Here is a 22,631-nt window from a genome sequence, read left to right on the forward strand (position 1 = left end):
CTGCGGAAAACCTGGCGGCATACCTGCGAGGTGCTGTTAGCAATTGGGGACTGGAAAACAAGGTCATCGCCTGTGTCCATGACAATGCAAGAAACATGCTAGTGGTGAACAATGAGCTATTGGAGTGGGAATTGGTGTCCTGTTTCACATATACTCTGCAATTGATGATAAACGATGGATTGAAGAAGGGACGCCATGAGCCGACTGATCGGCGCATGCACGAGACTGGTGAGCCATTTTTGTCACAGTACCGTGGCTGCTGTGGCACTGAAGAAAAAACAGGAGCAACACGAGCTGTCTGCACACAAACTCATCCAGTCCTGCAGAACACGCTGGGACTCTGTCACTGACATGTTTCGGCGCATTCACAAAAAACGATGGGCCATCACCGCTGTTTTGTCGGACAGAACAGTGACAAAACTAATGGATGCCTGAGTTTTGGGGCTGTCAGATAAAAATTGGCAGACAATTGATGATCTGCTCCTTGTGCTGGATTCCCTCAAAAGTAGTGGGGAAACGTGTATCGGTGTTGATGGTGTTCCCCGGTACAATGAGTTTGCTGAACAGTTAATAGCAATATCCTACTAAGAATACTGAAAAAATTTTTATGATGGAAAAAAACAAGTCAGACACATATTATTGTGAGTACATTTTTTTAAACCACAGAAGGTATTTTTGAAATTAGCACTTTCCGTACATGCAATTATTTCTACTAGGTAAGTCAGAAGGAGATTCCAGCAAAGTAGTTGATTTCAAGAATGCGGTGGCAGCTTCCCTAGAAAAACGGATGTGTCCAACAGACACAGGGAGAGCTGGAGGTGTGGCACTCCTTGCATCTGCTCTTGAACCCCGAAACAAGCACCAGAGTTTTTTTTTTTTTTTTTTTTTTTTTTGGTGGCCTGGGTTTCCGGGGGCTTTCCATACCTGCCTCTAGCTTCTGATGGGTGGAGCTGCAGCGTTTTGCCCTCATTGGTAAGTACGTTCCATGACACAGACACAAACATGACACAGACACAAACGCCCACTCAATCACAACTCAACAAAATTGTTGGTGTGCGTAACATGCTTTGTTAGTTTTGTTTTTCACACACAAGTTTATTTTTGCAAGTATTGATAGTATTTTTTTTATGTTAAAGTGATGAACTATCTGATTAATAGACTTGTGCTCTTTCCCCCTTTTTTTTTTTTTTTTTTTTTTTTTTTTTTTTTTTTTTTTTTCTTCTCTCCTTTTTTTTGCTCCCTTTCTCTCTCCCTTTTTCTTTTCTTTATTTTCCTCTTCTTCAGCCTGTCAGCTCTGGCTGTTACATTGTATGTGAAAAAATAACTCAGATAAATAAAATAAAGGGTTAAAACATCCACAAGAAGAGCCTATTGAGAACCTATAGAGCTCATCTTGAAATAGCAAATATGTTTGGCACAACAACGCATTCAGATCACAGTTCTGCTTGCAAGATCTACCAGACATGACAGGCTTTAAAAAAAAAAAAAAAAAAAAAAAAAAGAGTTTTTTAGAGGAGGACATGCAGTAAGAGAAATTCTTACTGCACAGAATTGAGCAAATAATATAAATGCTTCTGAGAAAGGGAAAAACCAGTGACAGGCCTACAGACAGCAACCCGGGTGAGAGCTACACCCAAGCAAAGCGGCACAAAACTTGCTTAATTTCCTTTTTTGGGAATGGCTATGGAGCATCTGCAGATAAAGATGAACTGGAGGGCTATTTGATGGAAACCTGTCTTCCACCTAACAAAGAACCTTTATCTGCAGCAAAGCAGAACAGACAGGGAACGGACGACTATCAAAATAGAGCAAAAATAAACCACACAGGGTCAAAAGGACTCTGGACCATGACAGTATGTCCTACCTGCTAGCATCTTGCACTCTGCTGTTATGTGCTAGATTGTCTGAGGGGCATCTCTGCACAGCCTGCACCTGGGATCTTGACAAGTGTGGTACACCCCAGCCTCTATTAATCTTGTGCTCAGAGCTTGTTCTTGTGCTGCCATGATTAGTGCCTCTGTGCTGCCTGTTATCCAGCTTTGTCCAGCCATTGGTGGCAGCTATTGGTAGTCAGCCGCTTTTTCTATCAGTCAGTGGTACATGACATGCAGAGGCCTGTCCTTCCATGATGGTTCGTTTTCTTCCTCCTCATCATCTTTCTTGGGTTTCTGCTGCCTGAGGTACTCACTAAGCACATAATCCTTTGTGGCCATCTTCCTGATGCATTCATGGATTTTCATTGTTTCATCTAGGACAGTGATTCTGACACTCACTAGTCCTTGGCCACCTTCCTTCCACTTAACGTACAATCTCAGGGTGCTGGATTTGGGGTGAAACCCTCCATGCATGGTAAGGAGCTTTCTTGTCTTGACATCAGTGGTTTCTATTTCCTCCTTTGGCCAGCTTATTATCCCAGCAGGGTATCTGACAAATGGCAGGGCACAGGTGTTGATAGCCCAGATCTTGTTCTTTCCATTCAGCTGACTCTTCAGGACTTGCCTTACTCTCTGGCGGTACTTAAAGGTTACAGCTTTCCTAGCAGCGTCTTCATGGTTCCCATTTTGCCTGTGGGATTCAAAGGTACTTGTAGCTGTATTCAGTATCTGTAATATTGCCTTCTGGTAGTGTAATCCCCTCAGTTCTGACTACTTTTCCTCTCTTGGTTACCATCCGACTACACTTCTCCAGTCCGAACGACATTCTGATATCATTGCTGTAGATTCTGGTGGTGTGGATCAGTGAATCGATATCTCATTAATTTCTGGCATTCATAGCTTGATGTCATCCATGTAGAGGAGGTGGCTGATGTTCACTCCATTCCATAGTATGTATCCATAGCCATAGCATCCATAGCATCTCCTTGGTAAATCCCACACTTGATGTTGACTTGTGCAATGGGCTTCAAGTTAGCCTCTAGTGTTCTCCACATTACCATGGAGTTCTTGATGAAGGCTCTTAGGGTCCTGTTGATCTTGTACAATTCTAGGCATTCCAAGATCCATGTGTGCAGCATCGAGTCATAGGCTTTGTTGTAGTCAATCCAGGCAGCGCACAGGTTGGTCAGTCAGGTCTTACAGTCTCGAGTGACTGCTCTATCTACTAGTAGCTGGTGTTTTCCTCCCGTGGTCTCTCTGCCGATCCCTTTCTGGGCCTCACTCACGTATTGTGCCCCATGCCTACGTGCCTTAGCTGCTATGATATATATATATATATATATATATATATATATACATATTGCTGATGTTGTCGTGTTCTGGTTCCATCTGATTTCCTTCCCTGGCAGAGTAAGGTAAGGAAATCAGCCTGGAAATCAACTTGTAAGATATTGCATTACATCTTGTTGAATTCAGTTGTGTAAATCCACAAAGACCAGTAAACCAGAGCAGCAGCACAGGTCAGCTGCTCTCAGCCTGTACACAAAGAAAATCTAATGGTACACACAATAGAATAATTTCTATTGTGAGCTCCAGTAGACTTTCTTTTTTTCTTCCCCACACTGAGCCAGTGAAACTCATCTTAGGGTTCCCCCACCTGCAAAATCCCACTTTAACCGCTAATCGTGTTGAGGTAGAGTCAACCTCTACAATGAAGGGGAGAGCAAATAAAGCTTTTTTTTAAAATTTCTTTCTTTTTTCTCTGCATATGTTTTACCTAACAGTGTTCAAGCTGAGTACATTATTAAAATTAGAATTTAAATTGAAATAAAGTTTGTATTCTCATGTAAAAATACTTTTTCTATGTACATATAGCACAACTTTCAGTTAGCTTTGCACAAAAATAGCTGATAAAGTTGTCTTAAGGGCTACTTTTTACTTTCTTATTTTGAGTCCTTTTCAGAGCCTATACTTTTTATGTTTACTTGAGTAAGAAGTTGAATCAGTACTTCAACTGTTACCTAGTAGATTTTTTGCATTTTTTTGGCCACAGCTGCTTTTATCATCAGTGGAGAGAGACAGGAAATGGGGGAAAGATACGGTGGAAGACACGTGGGCAAATTGGCGACATGCCGGGACTTGAGCCCGCGCCGCCCGCGCCGCCCGCACCGCAACCCAGCATATGTATGTGGTCGCCAGCTTCACCACTAAGCCACCCGGGCGTATGTGTACGGAATGTCTGTACTTGTCACCTTGGGTCGTGATCCCAGTCTGGCAGAATTATGTTGTGACGTGTAAGATCACCACTTAAATGTCTGTAAAGGAAAACAAGAAAGGAGCAACTTTTGGATTACATTTTTTTCAGTTATCCAGTCAGTGGAGATTATAGACATACCTAAGAACCAGTGTTAATTTTGACAGCAAATTTTGATTTAATTTTAGTCATAGTCTTGATAAAAATGTAATATAGTTTTAGTCATAATTTAGTCATCTGAATAGTTTTAGTTTTAGTCTAGTTTTAGTCTAGTTTTAGTCGACGAAATTATCGTAAAAATATAGTCGATTTAGTCGATTAAAATATAAAGGGTGTATAATGTAAATGCTATTTCTTCAGTTCCCTTGAATTAGTCATTATACACACTGACAGAAAATTCAACATTTATTAAAAGTTATGCAATATTATTAATAATATTAAAGCCGCAAGCGGCGTTAAAGGCCCTCGCCGCCTGTGCGCCGCCAAACCCTGCGCGAGCTGCCTGTGAGCCCCCGCAAACCCCCAGCAAGCCACCTACAAGCTCTGCAAACCCCCAGCCAGCTGCCTGTGAGCCATGCAAACCCCCAGCGAGACACATGCAAGTCTCACAAACCCCCAGCGAGCCCTTTCTTTTGCCGAATGTAAAACCCGAGTTATAGCTGTTATTGCACGCCTTTCCAGTAGGTGGCACTGTAAATGGCATTCAATAATGTCGTGCATGTGTTCAGGAGTGGATCCTTGTCACACTTGTGAAGTTTGGTGGAGACTGGACAATGAGTGCTTGAATTAGAGCAACTTCCTTGCTCCACTAGGGGCACTATATCTGTATTCAATTATGTCATGTGGATGTGTTCAGGGCTGGGTACTTATCACACTTGTGAAGTTTGGTGCAGATTGGACAATAACTGTTTGAAATAGAGCAACTTCCTGTTTCCAGTAGGTGGCGCTATCATTGTCATCCAATGTCATGTGGATGTGTGCAGGGGTGGGTCCTTATCACAGTTGTGAAGTTTGGTGCAGATTGGACAATGAGTGTTTGAATTAGAGCAACTTCCTTGTTCCACTAGAGGCGCTATAGCTCCATTCAATAATGTCATGTGGATGTGTTCAGGGGTGGGTCCTTATCACCGTTGTGAAGTTTGAGGGCAATGGGATAAAGTATATGAGAATGAGAGGCAATCGAAATGTCACGGCGAAGGATCGAAGCACGCCATGGCGCCAGGCCACCAGGGCCACGCCCCTCTGCAGTGTAACATCATCATGGGCTTTACTGGAAATGTTTGTGGTCATTATATAGGTCAAAAGACGTAAATAAAATGTGTCATGCAGAAATGTTGGTTTTTCCATTGAAAATGAATGGGGAATTGGGGGCGTGGTTATGGGGGCGGGGTGCAAAATGAGGCATGGGTCTGATTGACTTTTTTGATCAGGGTCATATACAGAATGTGTAAACCAAATTTCAGAATTCTAGGAGTAACTAAAATTTTGGAGCTCCATGTAAATTTTATTTTGATTATGTAGGGGGCGCTATTGCAGGAATTGCCATTGTTTCTCCATTTATGGATTCATGGAGGGTCTGTACATAAGTTATTAAATTTTGGGAGAAATCGGGCAAAGCATGCACGAGTGATGACAGAAAAGGTGAGGGTAAAAAAGGCCAAAACGAAGGCCAAGTTCAGCGCCCCCTTGTGAGAAGACCGTTTAATATTCTACAAAACCATGAAGAACTTTTGATGCCCTACTTGTGTAGAATATGCTGAGCAATTTTGGTGTCTGTACGTATAACGCCCTAGGAGGAGATGTTTCAAATACGAGGTGTGCACAATCGCCGATGTGGAAAAGGGCAAAGTTCAGGCCAAGATGGCTGACTTCCTGTTTGTTGTGGGGGGGTGCTCCAAGAGCATTTTTTGCTTGTCTTCGTATGATCTGTGTGTGACGTGAATTTTGTGGTTCTACGACAAAATTGATTTTGGCTTCTCCCTTAGAGGGCTGAAAACTGAAATTTCCGGGGGGCGCCGTGGAGCCCCCTCTTAGACGTTGTTCTTGGCGACATTAAAAAAATAAATTTTTCACCAGACCTGACCTTTGTAGCGAAAATGGTGAGTTTTCGTATATGTTCAGGGGGTCAAATTTGCGTTCGTTTAGCCCCTTAACTGGCGGCTCCAAAATCACCAAAAACGCCTGAAAAAGCATACCCAAATTAAATCAGCTGCTGTTCCTGAACTCTTTGGAGTACATGCAAAAGCTTGATCTCTTTGTAAAGAAGACAAGCTATATTTTTCATTTCTGCAGTCAAAAATGCTGTAACTGTAATGAGTATGTAGCTATTAAGTTTGGAACACAGAAAAATTAGACAATTTTTACCTCGCCTGGATTTTTCCTGTTAGTTTTTATCTAATTAAACACTGAGTGTAGAAGGTATGGATTGGAAAATATAATGAAGCTGTAGAATGAAGTCTTTTTACCATGTATTTCAAATTTTATCAAGATAGCACAAAAACCTACTGTTTTGTAAAGGTTTTTGTCTGTTGATCTCAGGTGTGGTCTTGCTTGTGCCATTTAGAGATGGCCAAGTGCCACATATGAGCAGCCTTTGTAATCCAAACTTCAAATGGCTGTAACTCCTCAATGCTTCAACATACAGTCATCAATGAGGGCTCTACTCAAAGATACTACCCTGAGGAATCCTCTGCTATACACAAAATTACTGATAGTACAAATTAATTACAATTATAGACATATAAATCAGAGGTTGCCCTGATTTGTAAAAGAAGGAAAATGTTAGGCCTTCATTCACAACCCCCCCAAGTCTATTTTCAGTGATTCCTTCACACACACAAAATAAATAAATTATATATTGATCAAAAGTTACAGTAAATGTAAACACTACATATACACATAAAATAAAAAACCACAATCCTCCCAATAGTCCTTCTCTGATACACAACTTACAACCCCCCCACCCCACAAACAAAACGTACACAAAGCCCACCACAAAGCATCAAGCTTTCTGTAAAACTTTAGACACTTAACTGGTCAAAAAAAAGCTCTGAGCCTTTGTCCTCCTCATCCTCATTACATCTAAACAGCATATAATACGACAACGAGCTGAGAATAAAACGTAACACGTACCGTGGTTCACCGTTGGAGTACAGCTGTTCGTTCGCGAGATTCCGTAAAACCGGTCGAATCAGCGATTAAATCCTCTAATAAACAATAATCCACTCTCGTGAGTCATTTCATCACTTCGTTGAATAAATATAGTCTGTTTTTGATCCATTCCGACAATCCATTGGCGAGAAAAAGCATCGTAAACACTGTTTACGCACAACTGCACACAGACTCTCACTTCCTGCTCAGTTTCATGCACGGAGGATGCACTGGTTACGCAGGGAGTTTATGGTTTCATATGAAAACCCACCCCATAGCGCCATATACCCACATGTCAGGAATTTTATTGGCTATACATCTGTGGTTTCGGATTTTGGGTCAGAGTCGACCAATCAGAACGATTGGACAAGATTTGGGGGCAGGTCCAGAAAAGTCACATGACACTGTCTGGTTATTATTGGCTCTGGAGAACCCATTTCATAACATGATTGGACAAATGAGGTGTCAATTCAATTCTGAGGGTCTAGTCTGTCATATAAAAGCATCGTAAGGGCAAACGGCAGCGTTACTGTGACGCTATGAGGCTTCAAAGTCGGAAATTGCTACAGAGGGCCCGAGGGCGGGCCCTTACCAGTTAACAGGTTAGTCAGAAAGAACAAGAAGAAGAATAAAGAATTAAAGCCGCAAGCGGCGTTAAAGGCCCTCGCCGCCTGCGCGCCCGCCAAACCCCGTGCGAGCCGCCTGCGAGCCCCCGCGAACCCCCAGCAAGCCGCCTACAAGCTCCGCAAACCCCCAGCCAGCCACCTGTGAGCCATGCAAACCCCCAGCGAACCGCCTGCAAGCCTCGCAAACCCCCAGCGAACCGCTTCGTCTGCCAAATGTAAAACCAGAGCTAGAGTGTTCCCAGTAGGTGGCGCTGCAACTGGCATTCAATAATGTCATGTGCATGTGTTCAGGAGATACTTCCTCTTTCCAGTAGGTGGTGCTGTGATTGTCATTCAATGTCATATAAATGTGTGCAGGGGTGGGTCCTCATCACACTTGTGAAGTTTGGTGCAGATTGGACAGTGAGTGTTTGAATTAGAGCAACTTCCTGTTTCCACTAGGTGGCGCGGTGATTGTCATTGAATGTCACCTGGATGTGTGCAGGGGTGGGTCCTTATCATATTTTTGAAGTTTGGTGCCGATTGGACAATGAGTGTTTGAATTAGAGCAACTTCCTGTTTCCAATAGGGGCGCTATATCTGCATTCAATAATGTCATGTGTATGTGTTCAGGGGTGGGTCCTTATCACCATTGTGAAGTTTGAGCGCAATCGGACAAAGTATATGAGAATGAGAGGGAATCAAAAGGTCACGGCGAAGGATCGAAGCTTGCCATGGCGCCAGGACCACGCCCCTCTGCAGTGTAACATCATCATGGGCTTCACTGGAAATGTTTTTGGTCAATGTACAGCTCTAAAGACGTGAATAAAGTGTGTCATGCAGAAATGTTCGTTTTTCCATTGAAAATGAATGGGGAATTGGGGCCGTGGTTACTGGGGCGGGGTGCAAAATGAGGCATGGGTCTGATTGACTTTTTTGATCAGGGTGATATAGAGAATGTGTAAACCAAATGTCATAATTGTAGGAGTAACTAAAATTTTGGAGCTCCATGTAAAATTTAGTTTGAGTATGTAGGGGGCGCTATAGCAGGAATTGCCATTATTTCTCCATTTATGGATTCATGGTGGTACTGTACATAAGTTATGAAAGTTTGGGACAAATCGGGCAAAGCATGTAGGAGTGATGACAGAAAAGGTGAGACAAAAAAAGGCCAAAACGAAGGCCAAATTCAGCGCCCCCTTGTGATAAGACCGTTTAATATTCTATAAAACCATGAAGAACTTTTGAGGCCCTACTTGTGTAGATTATGCTGAGCAATTTTGGTGTGTGTAGGTATAACGCCCTAGGAGATGTTTCAAATATGAGGTGTGGAAAATCACTGAACTGGAAAAGGTCAAAGTTCAGGCCAAGATGGCTGACTTCCTATTTGTTGTGGGGGGGTGCTCCAAGAGGATTTTTTGCTTGTCTTGGTATGCTCTCTGTGTGACGTGAATTTCGTGGTTCTACGACAAAGTTGATCTTGGCCTCTCCCATAGGAAGCCGAAAAATGAAATTTCTGGGGGGCGCCGTGGAGCCCCCTTTTAGAATTTATTCTTGGCAACATTAAAAAAATAAATTTTTCGCCAGACCTGAGCAGTCTAGCGAAAAAAACTGAGTTTTCGTATATGTTCAGGGGGTCAAATTTGCGTTCGTTTAGTCAGAAAGAACAACAAGAAGAAATAAAGAAAAACAATGGAGAACTCTAACAAAAACAATTAGGCGCTTTTCCAGTCACCCTCATATATACCTTTTCGGAAACATCTCGACCTGGCGCACGTCCCCATGAGGTCCGGGGTCACTTGCGACCGCGTCCCATGCGACCGCCCCCATTTTTGCACCTCCCCCCCCAACAATCACTATAGCCCCCCCCCCCCCCCAACAATCACTAAAGGCTCCTCGCTGACCCTTCGGTTGGCTCGGGCCTAATGAATAACGCTAACAATTCCAATATTCCGCTTTTCCAGTCACCCTGAAATATACCTTTTCGGAAACGTCTCGACATGACGCACGTCCCCATGAGGTCCGGGGTCACTTGCGACCGCGTCCCATGCGACCGCCCCCATTTTTGCACCTCCCCCCCTTACAATTCCAATAGGCTCCTCGCCGACCCTTCGGTTGGCTCGGGCCTAATGAATAACGCTAACAATTCCAATATTCCGCTTTTCCAGTCACCCTCATATATATGTTTTCGGAAACATCTCGACATGACCCTTCGGTTGGCTCGGGCCTAATTAACATTAGCGTTTCACTTACTTCCCACACACCGGACCATTAACACTACCTTACTGAGATAATATGTGCGCTTTACAGCAGTGCACGCTCTGAAAGTTACAGGGCAGTGTTCAGGACTAAGATTAGGAAAGGCTAATCCACCACGGTGTGGTGATTTTCTTTAAACACAAACGCTAAACTGGGAAAAACTCTTTACCCTGTATGACATTAAAATGCTCACCTTTGCATGGAGATCTGGGTGACTGTTTTGCACATGTCATTTAAGATTTGTGTTTTTTTTTTTTTAACCCAAGATAGGCGCCCCACATAGTTTACACATTGTTTTGTTTGTCACAACGTCAAAGGACAAATGTGTCCATACATCGGCTCTTCTCTTTCTCCCTGCTAACGCTTTACATAACTTAGTTCTATCGGAAGTAATGACAAATCGCAAGCTAGTTTGGTCTTCCCGGGTTTAGAGCATATTTGCGCAACTGTGCCTTTGATTGGATGTTTTCCTAACTTGTCCCGCCCTGTCACAAAATTAAGTAAGCTCTGATTGGATGTCATCCCCACAGTCATTTTCATCTCATTTTCATTAGTTGACGAAAGTGTCAATTAATTTTGTCATTGTTTTTATCATTCATTTTTATCTGCCGTCTGTCTCTGCCTTGCCTGCTTGCACTGGTGCTTTTTTTGACGGGTTTTTTACAAAAATTCAGTGTCAGCGCTCTGTTGGTCTATGATCGCCAAACTCTCTTGGATCTTCGTATTTTGGCCGAAACAAAGTTTACTTACGGCAACCAAGAAACCATGCCACCGGTTTTGTCAGAAGTTCCGGAGTTTCTTAGGTGCGCTTCGGGTCCACCTCGCCGGAGGAAACGTTCCCGTTACCGTGGGAGACGTGGTGGGAGGTTGGTGAGGATGAAGGCCTACTTAGCACAGTATACTGGGAAAACTGACAGATATTCGTGGTACCCTGTGTATGGAGTGCCTCATAACTGGTTTTCTCTTTGGTGCTCTCGGGACCCTGCGTACACCTGGTTGACGCCTGTTGTTGACTTTGAAGGACCGGCCCTGCTGCCACACCCTTACCGCCTGCGGTTTTGCCATCCTAAGCGGCGGGGAGTGGATCTGGGAAATCTGCGGACCTTTCGCCAGGATGTCTGCAGTGTTAACATCCCGACTCCGCCGGTGTCCGTGAGGTTTGGCCTGGTGAACGCTAGATCCCTTTCAAATAAAACTTTTATTCTTAAGGATTTCTTCACCTCAAATGGACTGGACTTTCTCTGTGTGACAGAGACTTGGGTGAATGTTGGTGATTTCAGTGTCATATCTGAACTTTTACCGCCTGAGTGTGACTATATAAATTGTCCCCGGACGTCAGGCCGTGGAGGTGGAATAGCGACGTTTTATCAGAATATGTATAAATGTAAATCGCTGCTCCCATCATCACCTGTCTCCAGCTTTGAAGTAAGTTTAATTGAATTGGGTCGTTCTCATCCTGTGATATGTGTTATTATCTACAGGCCGCCTGGATATAATAAGGAGTTTTTAAATGAATTTTCTGGACTGTTGGCAGAAATTTTGCCCAAATATGACCAAGTCCTTATTATTGGTGATTTTAACATATATGTTTGTTGTCCTGATAAACCGTTGGTCAAGGACTTTTTAAATTTGATTACTTCTTTTAATTTTATGCAATGGGTATCTGGGCCCACTCAAGAACGTGGGCATACTCTGGACCTTGTTTTATCCTATGGTCTGTCTATTTCTAACTTGTCGTTAAATGATGCTTTTTTTTCAGATCATAAGCCCGTGCTTTTTGACATTGCTGTACCTTGTGGCCGTATGAAATCTTGTGTTTCTGCACGTAGTCGTCGTGTTGTAAACCAGCTCACTGCTGCCCGTTTTTCCGCCATTATCGAACAGAACTGCGGAATTCCGGAGTCTGTATGTTTAGACACAGAGATGCTTAATTCCTGGCTTCTCTCTATCTGCCAGACTGCATTAGATGAAGTGGCCCCATTGAAGCTCAGGAAACCTAAAATTAAGCTAGAGCCTTGGTTAAATGACAGAACTCGTGCTGCCAGACGAGATTGTCGGAAAGCTGAACGGAAATGGAAAAAAGACAGATTACAGGTGTCTTTTCAAATGTTAAGAGACTGTTGGCATCACTACCAGGTAGTTGTGAAACATGCCAAACGAGAGCACCTATCAAGGATAATTTTGTCAAATTGCCACAAGCCTCGTATTTTATTTAATACTATTGATAAAGTTTTAAATGCCCCCCAGAATACAGGTATTGAGCCTTCACCTGAGGTATGTGAGGAATTCTGTAGGTTCTTTGTGGATAAAGTAAACAATGTTAGGGCCCTCATATCACCTCCAACTTTTGACCCTGCAGTCTCGGTTCCTTGCTCGACTGCCTTGTACCAGTTTGAGCCGATTACGTTGTCTTTGCTGTATGAGACTGTTAGTCATCTGAAGCCCTCAGGATCTCCTAAAGATACCATTCCACCCCGACTTTTTAAAGAGGCTATTGCTGCCTTAGGCCCGCTAGTCCTGGCTCTTATCAACAATAGTTTATCCTTAGGCATTGTTCCTAAATCTTTTAAACATGCCTCAATTCATCCACTGATCAAAAAACCTGGATTGGACCCCACTGTGTTATCTAATTTTAGGCCTATTTCTAAACTCCCTTTTTTATCTAAAATACTTGAGAAAGTTGTCTATAACCAGTTGAAAGCCTTTTTAGATAAAAATAATATTCTTGAGATCTTTCAATCTGGTTTTAAACCTCTCCACAGTACAGAATCTGTATTGTTGAGGGTGTTTAATGACATTCTTTTGACTACAGATACAGGAGATCATGTGATTTTAATGCTTTTAGATTTAACGGCTGCTTTTGACACAGTGGACCATGATATTTTAATTTCTCGTTTAGAGCACTGTGCTGGTTTTCATGGCACTGTTTTGAAGTGGCTTAAGTCTTACTTGACCCAAAGGTCTTTCTGCATAAATCTAAATGAGTTTGAATCATCCTCTGTTCCGTTAACAGTTGAATTACCACAGGGATCAATTTTAGGACCTCTGTTATTTTCATTGTATTTGCTCCCCCTCGGAAGCATTCTTAGAAAGCATAAAATTGCTTTCCATTGCTATGCTGATGATACTCAGATTTATATGCCTTTGAAACGCAAGGAAACCCACTCTTTACAGACCCTGTTTAAGTGTCTTGATGATATTAAAGCATGGATGGCTCTAAATTTCTTGAGTTTTAATGAGAAAAAGACAGAGGTGGTTGTTTTTGGCCCTAGTGTCCCAGGTGGATCTTCCCCCGTGGACGTGGGGTCATTATCACAATATGTAAAGCCATCTGTCACAAATTTGGGTTTTATTATGGACGAGAATTTTAAATTGGAGGATCAGATCAGTGCAGTGGTGAGATCTAGCTTCTTTCATTTGAGGCAGCTGGCAAAAATAAAAAATATACTATCGAAGAAGCATTTTGAAGTTGTGATCCATGCTTTTATTACCACTAGACTGGATTACTGCAATGCTTTATATGTTGGTGTTAGCCAGTCTGCTCTAGCCCGTCTGCAACTGGTTCAAAATGCTGCTGCACGCCTATTGACGGGATCACGAAAGAGAGAGCATATTACCCCTGTTTTATCCTCACTGCACTGGCTGCCCGTGTATTTTAGAGTTCATTTTAAAATCCTTTTATTTGTTTTTAAGTCACTTCATGGCCTTGGCCCACCTTATCTTTCCGAGTTGCTGCACGTACATACCCCTTCCCGGTCACTCAGATCAGCTGATCGGCTTTTTCTGGATGTGCCGAGGACACAGCGGAGGCTCAGAGGAGACAGAGCCTTTGCTGTGGCAGGTCCAAAACTCTGGAACACTTTGCCAATAGAGATTAAACAGGCCTCTTCACTGGCCACGTTTAAGTCTGCTCTTAAGACCCACTTGTTTCGTTTGGCCTTTGATTAATAGGAGCGGCTGTCTATTGAAATTTGTATTTTATTTATTTCTAGGATAAATTATGCTTTTTATTATTGGTTTTATTTGTGTGTATTATGTTATTGATTTATTGTTTTTATTGGTGTGTATTATTTTATTAATTTATTGTTAGGATAAATTATGCATTGTATAGTTGTTTATTTGTGTGTAAATTTTTAAATCTTTTATCTTTTTTACTTTTCTCTTGTCCAATTGTGTTTTATGTACAGCACTTTGGTCAGTGGTTGCTGTTTTTAAAGTGCTTTATAAATAAACTTGGCTTGGCTTGGATTTTAATTTAGTTATCATCTCGTTTTCGTCATAAAAAAAGGGTCGTTGATGAAAACGAAAATATTTCGTCAACAGCTGTTTTTGACTGCTTTAGACTGTGGTGAGCGATGGAGTAGGCAGCAAAGCGTAGGCTCCCGCTAACACTTGCTCTTTAACTGTTAATACCCCATTCTATAGCGCATAACTGTTTTTTACTGAACGCACTAAAACTTGAGAAGGCACTAAGGTTTGGTGAATTATGTTGAAATCCACCAAGGGCAGCCGAAAGGATCAGTCCTCTGCGAGTGCTAACACAGCTAACGAGGCTAGTGGAGCACTGACCGCAACGCAGGTAGTGGGTTTGCTTGAGAACTTTTGGGAAAATCTGTCAGTTGACTTCAAGTCTTCATTCATTATCCTAAACAACAAGTTGGACATAATTCAATCGACTATCTCAGGACATGGGCAACATATTAGTGAACTCGAGTCTAATGCTAATGATGCTAGCTAGCGCTTGGAGCAGCTCGAAGCTTCAAATTCAGAGCTGGAAAACAGGCTTCTGAAGCTGAAATTCTCTGATCTTGAAGGGAGAAGCAGATGCCAAAACATACGAATTGTATGTGGAGTCGAAGGCTGTGGACCTTCAACTCTATCGAAGGTCCACAGCCTACTGCCTTCTTCTCTCAGCTTCTACTGGATGTATTTGGGGACCAGGTTCTGTCCTCTCCACCCAAGCTGGATAGAGCACACCGTATCCCCGTACCGAAACCAGGGCCAGGCGGACACCCGCACCCCGTCATCCATTTTCACCGCTTCCAGGTTAAGAGTTTAGTGATGAGAGAGGCGTGGAAATGTGCGTATGTGGAGTACCGGGGTCACAAGCTTCGTCTTTACGAGGACTACAGTGCGGAGGTGCTGAAGAAACGGTACGTATCGGGACGTCATGGCTCAACTCTACAAGGAGGGACTCCAGCCATCTCTTCTTTTCCCAGCGAAGCTGCACGTCATACTCCAGAGTGGCGAGAAAAGGTGGTTGTCATCAGCTTCTGAGGCTACTAACTTTGTCCAGTCCATAGAGGAGGATCAGCGCGAGTTACCATGAGTCAGGGCGTATCAAACTGGCCCGAGTACACTAGCATTTACAACTGACTGATTCCAAGTTATTCTGACTTGACTGCTGCTTGATGTCTGCTGTATAGCAGCCATATAACAGCTGGTTCATTGTGTTATTTACTATGTGTTGCATATTGGCTGTTTGTATTTGCCCTGCAAGTTTTACAGGGGTTTAATGTTATTGTGGTGCAGGATAAGAGCCTTAGTAAGGGAGTCATATTATTGAATGACATGTTGGAGTAGTTGTGTGGTAGGGGTTGTTTACTTTTACAACCCGCTTTTTGTTTCTGTTCTAAGGGGTTTTAAGACGCCAGTGTTTTTGTTTTGTTTTTTGTTTTTTAGCTTAAAACTGGCTTATTAATAAAGGTGTGAGTCAAAACTGAACTTTGATTTGGCAATGAGGGTCTTGATTCGATCCAGTTTCTTCTCCTTCTCCTTCTGCTCCTCTGGGCTCAAAGGAGTGTCATCCTCCATATCCAGGTAGCGCTCAGGGATCAGAACCTTGTCAGAAGCCATGAGCTATAACAAATAAGAACAAATGTGTGAACACTTGTGCACATTGATGCACCATTCTCTATCTTTATCTTTCATAGTGTCATAGTGTTTAAATAGACAGACCTCTTCACAGGAAAATTCTGATGTGTCTGTTTTTTATTAAAGGAAAATGTAAATGAAATGCTGGGTGGCATGTGAGCTAATGGAAGTGGTCTTAAAAAATGAGAGACTGGTGAATAGGTTTAAGGTGAATAGGTGCCCACATTTTAGATGTACTGAAGTCAACTCTCATGATAATTTTTATGTTTTTGATAGTACTACTATAGGCACCAGTCAGTCTGCCGAAAGGAGCTACACAACCACCATTTTCCACAGCACTGGACACAAACGTAAGCTTATTCTGAACCTCTGTTACACCTTAAAATGGCCACAAAGGTGATGTATGATGCATTTGATATTTGGTTATAAACAGAATCAGTGAAAGAGTGAAACAATGTATTGGCTGTCTTGTCACACCTCTTTGCTGATGTGGTCGTGTTCTGGTTCCATCTGCAGGCGTCTCAGACGAGCAATTTCTTCCTCTGGTGACTCCTGTCCCTGCCCTCGTACTGCCTTTTCTAAGTCCTTGATGTCAATCTCATGTGCTGTCAGCTGCCTACGAACCTGCACCCCCCCCCCCCCCCCCCCCCCACCCAACACACACACACACACACACACACACGCAACACATACAATTTAATGATGTGCTAGCTAAAAAGTGAATACCCTATTTAAATAATAATGACAATTTTCTGGAAGTACCAGAATTGCAAATAGGTGAACAGTGTAAACTATTCTCTATCTTTTTGTTATTTGCTGTGAGGCAACGATTCTAACTCTCACTAATTATTTACTCTGTTGGCTTACTGTACATATATTTAAACTATATTGTGTTTAAATATTTGATAAACATCATCATTAGTTTGATCATACCACTTTGTAAGTGGCTGGAGACTGTCCTCCTGACAGGTTTAGACTTCGCCTTTTGTCCTTCACAGAGCTGCTCTGGTTGCGACGAAGTCGCTCATTCTGCTCCTCCACACTCATCTTTAACTTAATTTCTACAGGAAACACTGCACTTTTGGGCCGTTCCTGTGACAAGAAAAATAAACTCAACATAAATATTTATTCATTCATAATATTTATGTCTAATACTTAGGCATGTGTCCCATACATAATTTTGAATTAAGAAAACATTACACTGTATGAGAAAATTGCTTAACGGGGCACTTTCATTTTCACTTTATTACAATTTCTATAAAAATTCTTATAAGACTTTTATATGAAACATATGGGCTAGTCCTGAATATGAGTTATCTCCTTGCGTGTCTTTCTCTCTCCATTTATTTATATGCTACTTGGTGCATGTCAATAACTTTGTATTTCTTGTCTCACATACTTTGTGTTTTACTTTAACTTTCTGGAGGTATCTCTATCTAAATATATGTTTCTGATCTACAATTACCAATCCCACCAACCTGTTCATTGTTTATTATTTGTTGTCAAGGCTTGTATTTTCTGTCTCCTAACAAAAGTGGGCTGACATACCCTGGAGATTCCATTAGGCACTCTGCTGTTTACTTCAGCAAAGCTCCTCTGCAATTCATCAGTGGGGGATTTGGTTCTAGGAGGGATTATGCCAACTGACAAGTGAAAACATAAATAATTCCATAAGTACAGGACAGAAAATAGAATGTATTTTCAAACAATATACTATGAGTCAGTGCATGCAGTCTTTAAAATCTAACTTTATTAAATCATACCATCACACCTCAAAAGACATAATACTGAATTCTTAATATTTAAGTTGCTAATGTCAGCAACTCAATGTAATCTCTCTTAGTGTAATCTCTCTCCCATGCTTCATGAGGTTCTGTGTGCCATTTATATGCTGTTCTATCATCATTAAATGGGAACTTAATATTAGATTGTGGTACCTTTATTCATGGTAGATTGCCTGTTCTGGACCCACTCTTGATCATCACTGATATTGTTTAGTTCTCCAATCTTGGGCTGCAAATACAGAAATATTGAAGAAATACTTAACCTGAAGATGGTGAAAAAAATCTAGTATAGTCCAAACTAATGGTTAACAAGAACACATTATTTAATGTCTTTCTGTGTATATTAATGAGAGCAACAGCTGGTATACCTGAAATGGCAGAAACAACATATTGCTTAAAACAATGGTGCCATCGCATTATGGCTGAAACAGTCTCCCTATTTTCAAGAAATTGTAGAAATCAGCTCTTTTTGCAACAGTTTAACTGTAGTATATCTTTATTCTGCTACTGATCAGCTGTCTTCTCCAAAAGCAAATGAATTCTATAAATGTGCGGCACCAAGGTTTGTAGCAAGATTTTTTTTCAAGAAACAGAAGATACTGGCAGAAATACCTAAATACCTTTCTGAAGTTAGAATCTTCAAGGTAACCACCATCGATGCCCAAGGTGTATAACCAGTTGGTGGTGTCAGAAGACAGAGGAAGGATGGAGGGAGGAAAGGAATTAGAGGGATCCAATGGGTAATAGGACTTGGGAAGAGGAGGCCTAGGGGGAACGCCTTCCTAGGTCACCAAAAGCAGTAGGTAGGGAATGAAGGAGGAAATTAACAGAGGGTAAGAGGAGGAGAGAGTGCTGCATATCAGGAGAAGTGACATTAAGCCAGGCAAAGTCCAAAGCAGATACAATCATGGTAATGATTACATGGAAGAGGTCTAGAGTCCATATTAAGGAGTTAGGTGAAAATCCATAGGTGGTAAACTATAAAGCATTGGTAAATAATAAAGCATTATTTACAGATATTAATGTGGCAGGTAACATGGCTTCCACATATTAATTGGAAATCATATGAATTACAGTGTATCACAAAGTGAGTACACCCCTCACATTTCTGTGTTGCTTGCTCAGTGTTATGACATTGGTAATCTCCAGTAACATCTTCATTTAATGCATTATTGTTCCTTTTTGTTCATAGACCCTTGTAGATACTGGGTTTTGTGTGGTTTTTTCCTTTATGGAAAGGATCAAAAATCAGTGAACTGGTCAAAGACCCCCTGCCCTATATAAAAAAATGTTTGTATACATACACAAATTTTCCTAAAAAGGAGATTACACCACTGAATGTGATAACCCCTTTACACTCAGGGTTTGTCCTTGGGTTTAATTGTTCTTGATTATTCATATGCACCAACTCAACTCAACTTAGTTCATCTGTGTGGTAGGACTCTTGAAGCACTGCACTCAACAACTTGAACTCTTAATTTATTTGGAGCCCATTGAACTCAAACTGAATTGACAATGGCTTGTTTGACTAAAGCTAACTTACTACAACACAGAGGAAAGTTCCATCCATCCATCCATTCGCTTCCGCACATCCTGTTAAGGGTCGCGGGGGGGCTGGAGCCTATCCCAGCTGTCACAGGGCGAGAGGCAGGGTACACCCTGAACAGGTCGCATTCACGTGCTCATTCACACCTATGGGCAATTTAGAGTAGCCAATTAACCTAACCCTAGTAAGTGCATGTCTTTGGAATGTGGGAGGAAACCGGAGTACCCAGAGGAAACCCACGCAAGCACGGGGAGAACATGCAAACTCCACACAGAGAGAGGGAGAGGCCTGGGCCAAGGTGGAATCGAACCCAGGCCTTCCAGATGGTATTCTAACTGTGAGGCAGCAGTGCTAACCACTACGCCACCGTGCTGCCCAGTTGAACCAATAAAATTCATTAAAAATTTTAAAGTTAAATATGGGACATTTTGTTTATGGCATCTACACCTGTTTGTAAAACAGAAATATTCACAGTTGTTTGTGATAACCTGTGATAATGACTAATATTTTTTTTCTGCTTTAATTAAAAGAACTTCAGTATACTTAAGATGAAAGCAACCTGTGGCTTCACCTGCTCAATGTGTCTGTCTTTAAAAGTTCATTAACACCAATTAATCCAAAAGTGATTAAAAACCTCTTAACCGACACGATCAATATCACAGAAGTCTAATTGACTTGATGTTATACTCATTAAAAGGTTTTCCTATAATTTTTTGAGCAGTGTAAATCTGAGAATTTCATAAACGTTCAGTGAGCTACACTCAGTGGTTGCAAAAGTACACAGTCTTTACTTAAGTAGAAGAACAAATACTTGTGTAAAAAATGCTCTGGTGAAAGTACTTCTTAAACTTTACTCAATTAAAAGTGAAAAAGTGTAAAGTTAAAAAGTAAAATTAGCTCTTTGGGGGACGTTTCAACCAGCTATTTTTGTGTAAAGCCAATTAAACCAGCTATATTAATATATTAACATAATATTACATGAGAATACAACTGTTATTCCAATCTAAATTTTAATCATAATGAACATATTCAGCTTGAATCTGCCATGTAGGACACAAGCAGTGAAAGGGAATTTAAAAATAGCTCTATTTTCTGTTGCCTGCATTGTAAAGTATCTCTGTGCCCACACCTGATCACAAAAATGAGTATAATCAGAAGTTAAAGCGTGATCCAGAAGGTGGGAGAACCCTAAGATCAGTTGTAGTGGCTAGTAGGGAAAAGAATCACAACTTTCTATTGGGAGCGCCAGTAAATTTTCTTGGTGTGATCAGCTGACCTGCTGCTGCTCTGAGGTTTACTGCTATTGGTGGTTGAACTGAATTCAACTGTAACCCAATATTTCACAAGCTATCTTAACTGATTTCCATCACTTTCACTGACAGTATTCTGTTTATACCTTTTTTATACTGACAGTATGCGGGTTGTATAAATGTTGAATTCAGTGAATGAATCTCAGCATCATCAGCTTAAATTCAACTTAACCTCTGCTACACTTGATGTAACCTGTAACTCTGACAGACACTGTGCACCAGTCCAACCCAGAGTTTTACTGTAAATACAGTATACCAAATTAACCTGTTTGTCCTGTACCAAACTGCATAGTATTCTGATTCAATCTTTGAATTAAGGTTTTTATGGCAATTATGGTATCCTGTTGGACTGTATAGCATATGTAGTTCTCAGGAGAGATGTCTGTGAGGTGGGTGTATATGTTTGAGTATGAAAGACCCAATTGGAACATCCTTTGTCCTGCATAGTGTGTTGTATGGACAGTTTGTATTGTATACGTTATCATTTTTGGCTTTAACAGACTTTTAAGGTGTTTAAACATTATTGTGTCCAGAAGCTTTGATTTGGGTTCCTTCCCATTTTGCAGTTGGGAAGGAAATTGAATCAGCATTTTTTAACAATGAGTTAGACATTTGGAAAACAATTTAGGGGTGCAACACTAAAAGATTATGTCCCCTGGCTGCTAAAAAGTATTCTTGAGTGTTAGATAGAAAGTACTTAGACACAGAAAGAAGTGCTCGTGTGAATGGGTGGGTAAAACATGTTGTACAAAGCACTTTGATTGTTATGGATAAAGTATTCTGAAATCTGAGATCATTCTCTACCATTTTTAATCAAGGAATGTGGTTCAATCATTTGAAGTCTGATAGCTGATTGGTATATTTAGAATATTCACATTGTACACCAAGAAAACATCTGTTCTCTGGCTTTGTATGAATTTATAGGTTGGTCATAGTTTGAGTTCTGTTTCTCTTTGTCTTGTTTTGTTCTGTTTCCTCCTCTATAGGGTCTAATCTTCTCAAGGACTATGTGAGGTTCTGGAAAACTGGGGTGGACTGTTAAAAATTACATTCACAAGTTTAACAACCATAACAATTTATATGTTCTACATACAATATTTGGTCAGCTTCCCTGTAACCTGTCCTGCAGGTTTTAGATGTGTCTCTGCTTCAACATACCTGAGTCAAATATAGAAGTCATTAGCAGGACTCTGGAGAACTTGACTGCATACTGAGGAGGTAATTCAGCCATTTGATTCAGGTGTGTTGGATCAGGGACACATCTAAAACCTGCAGGACAGGGGCTCTTGAGGCCTGGAGTTGAAGAGCCTTGTTCTATGCAGTTCAGATTTAGTTCTAGATTCTGAGCATGAGCCCTTGCCAGATTTTTCACTGAACATGGCCCCAAGCTTTTATGTCTGGTGCTTACCTCCAGGACCAACTGTTTAGTGGGAGAGGCCTGGTAAACAGGCACTGGGGAGTAGGGACTGAGTGGGCTGGTTAGGCTTACTGAGCTGAGGGGACTGGCTGGACTATTGGTGCTAAAGGAGCCTGATGCACCACTGGCCACTGTGAAAGAGAAAAAGAAATGTGAGGAGGCAGGAACAGAGTCATTAGATAGAATACAGAAACAGGCATTTCCATTAATATGATCATGTTCAAAATCCAGTTTGCTTGTTACCTTTGTGCTTGGCTGTGTTGATGCCTCTGGATGAGCTGTTTTTGTGCAGACCCTCTAATACGTCCTGGACTCTCCAAAACTCTTTCTGGATGTGCCTCTGAACTAATTCACTCTGAAAAATTGACATAAAACAAAAAGTACTTGCTAGCACTACTTTAAACTAGCAGACATTCTCTAATATTGGTAAAATAAGTTAAAAAGTAAATGTAAAAGTAAATGGCTTCTTTGTTACATTTGAACAATCATAAAGTAAAAAAGCAAAGTATTATTGGGCAAAATATTGAACCCCGAGTTACTCTCAATGTATTCATTGGA

General features: G+C 41.4%; 1 protein-coding gene across 1 annotated transcript in view; it reads right to left on the minus strand.

The window, feature by feature from the left end:
• LOC115780812 (pleckstrin homology domain-containing family A member 6-like) overlaps positions 1-22,631 on the minus strand; it is a 222,148-nt gene that overhangs the window by 13,485 nt on the left and 186,032 nt on the right. The window contains exons 15-22 of the mRNA XM_030730223.1: positions 22,317-22,428; positions 22,065-22,204; positions 18,421-18,582; positions 17,954-18,029; positions 17,565-17,659; positions 16,950-17,108; positions 16,494-16,640; positions 15,868-16,001 (exon numbers count right to left, since the gene is read on the minus strand). Of these exons, the coding sequence (XP_030586083.1) occupies positions 15,868-16,001; positions 16,494-16,640; positions 16,950-17,108; positions 17,565-17,659; positions 17,954-18,029; positions 18,421-18,582; positions 22,065-22,204; positions 22,317-22,428 (1,025 nt within the window). The remainder of the gene's footprint in view (positions 1-15,867; positions 16,002-16,493; positions 16,641-16,949; positions 17,109-17,564; positions 17,660-17,953; positions 18,030-18,420; positions 18,583-22,064; positions 22,205-22,316; positions 22,429-22,631) is intronic.

This window comes from Archocentrus centrarchus, chromosome 5, assembly GCF_007364275.1.
Source record: "Archocentrus centrarchus isolate MPI-CPG fArcCen1 chromosome 5, fArcCen1, whole genome shotgun sequence".
NCBI lineage: Eukaryota > Metazoa > Chordata > Actinopteri > Cichliformes > Cichlidae > Archocentrus > Archocentrus centrarchus.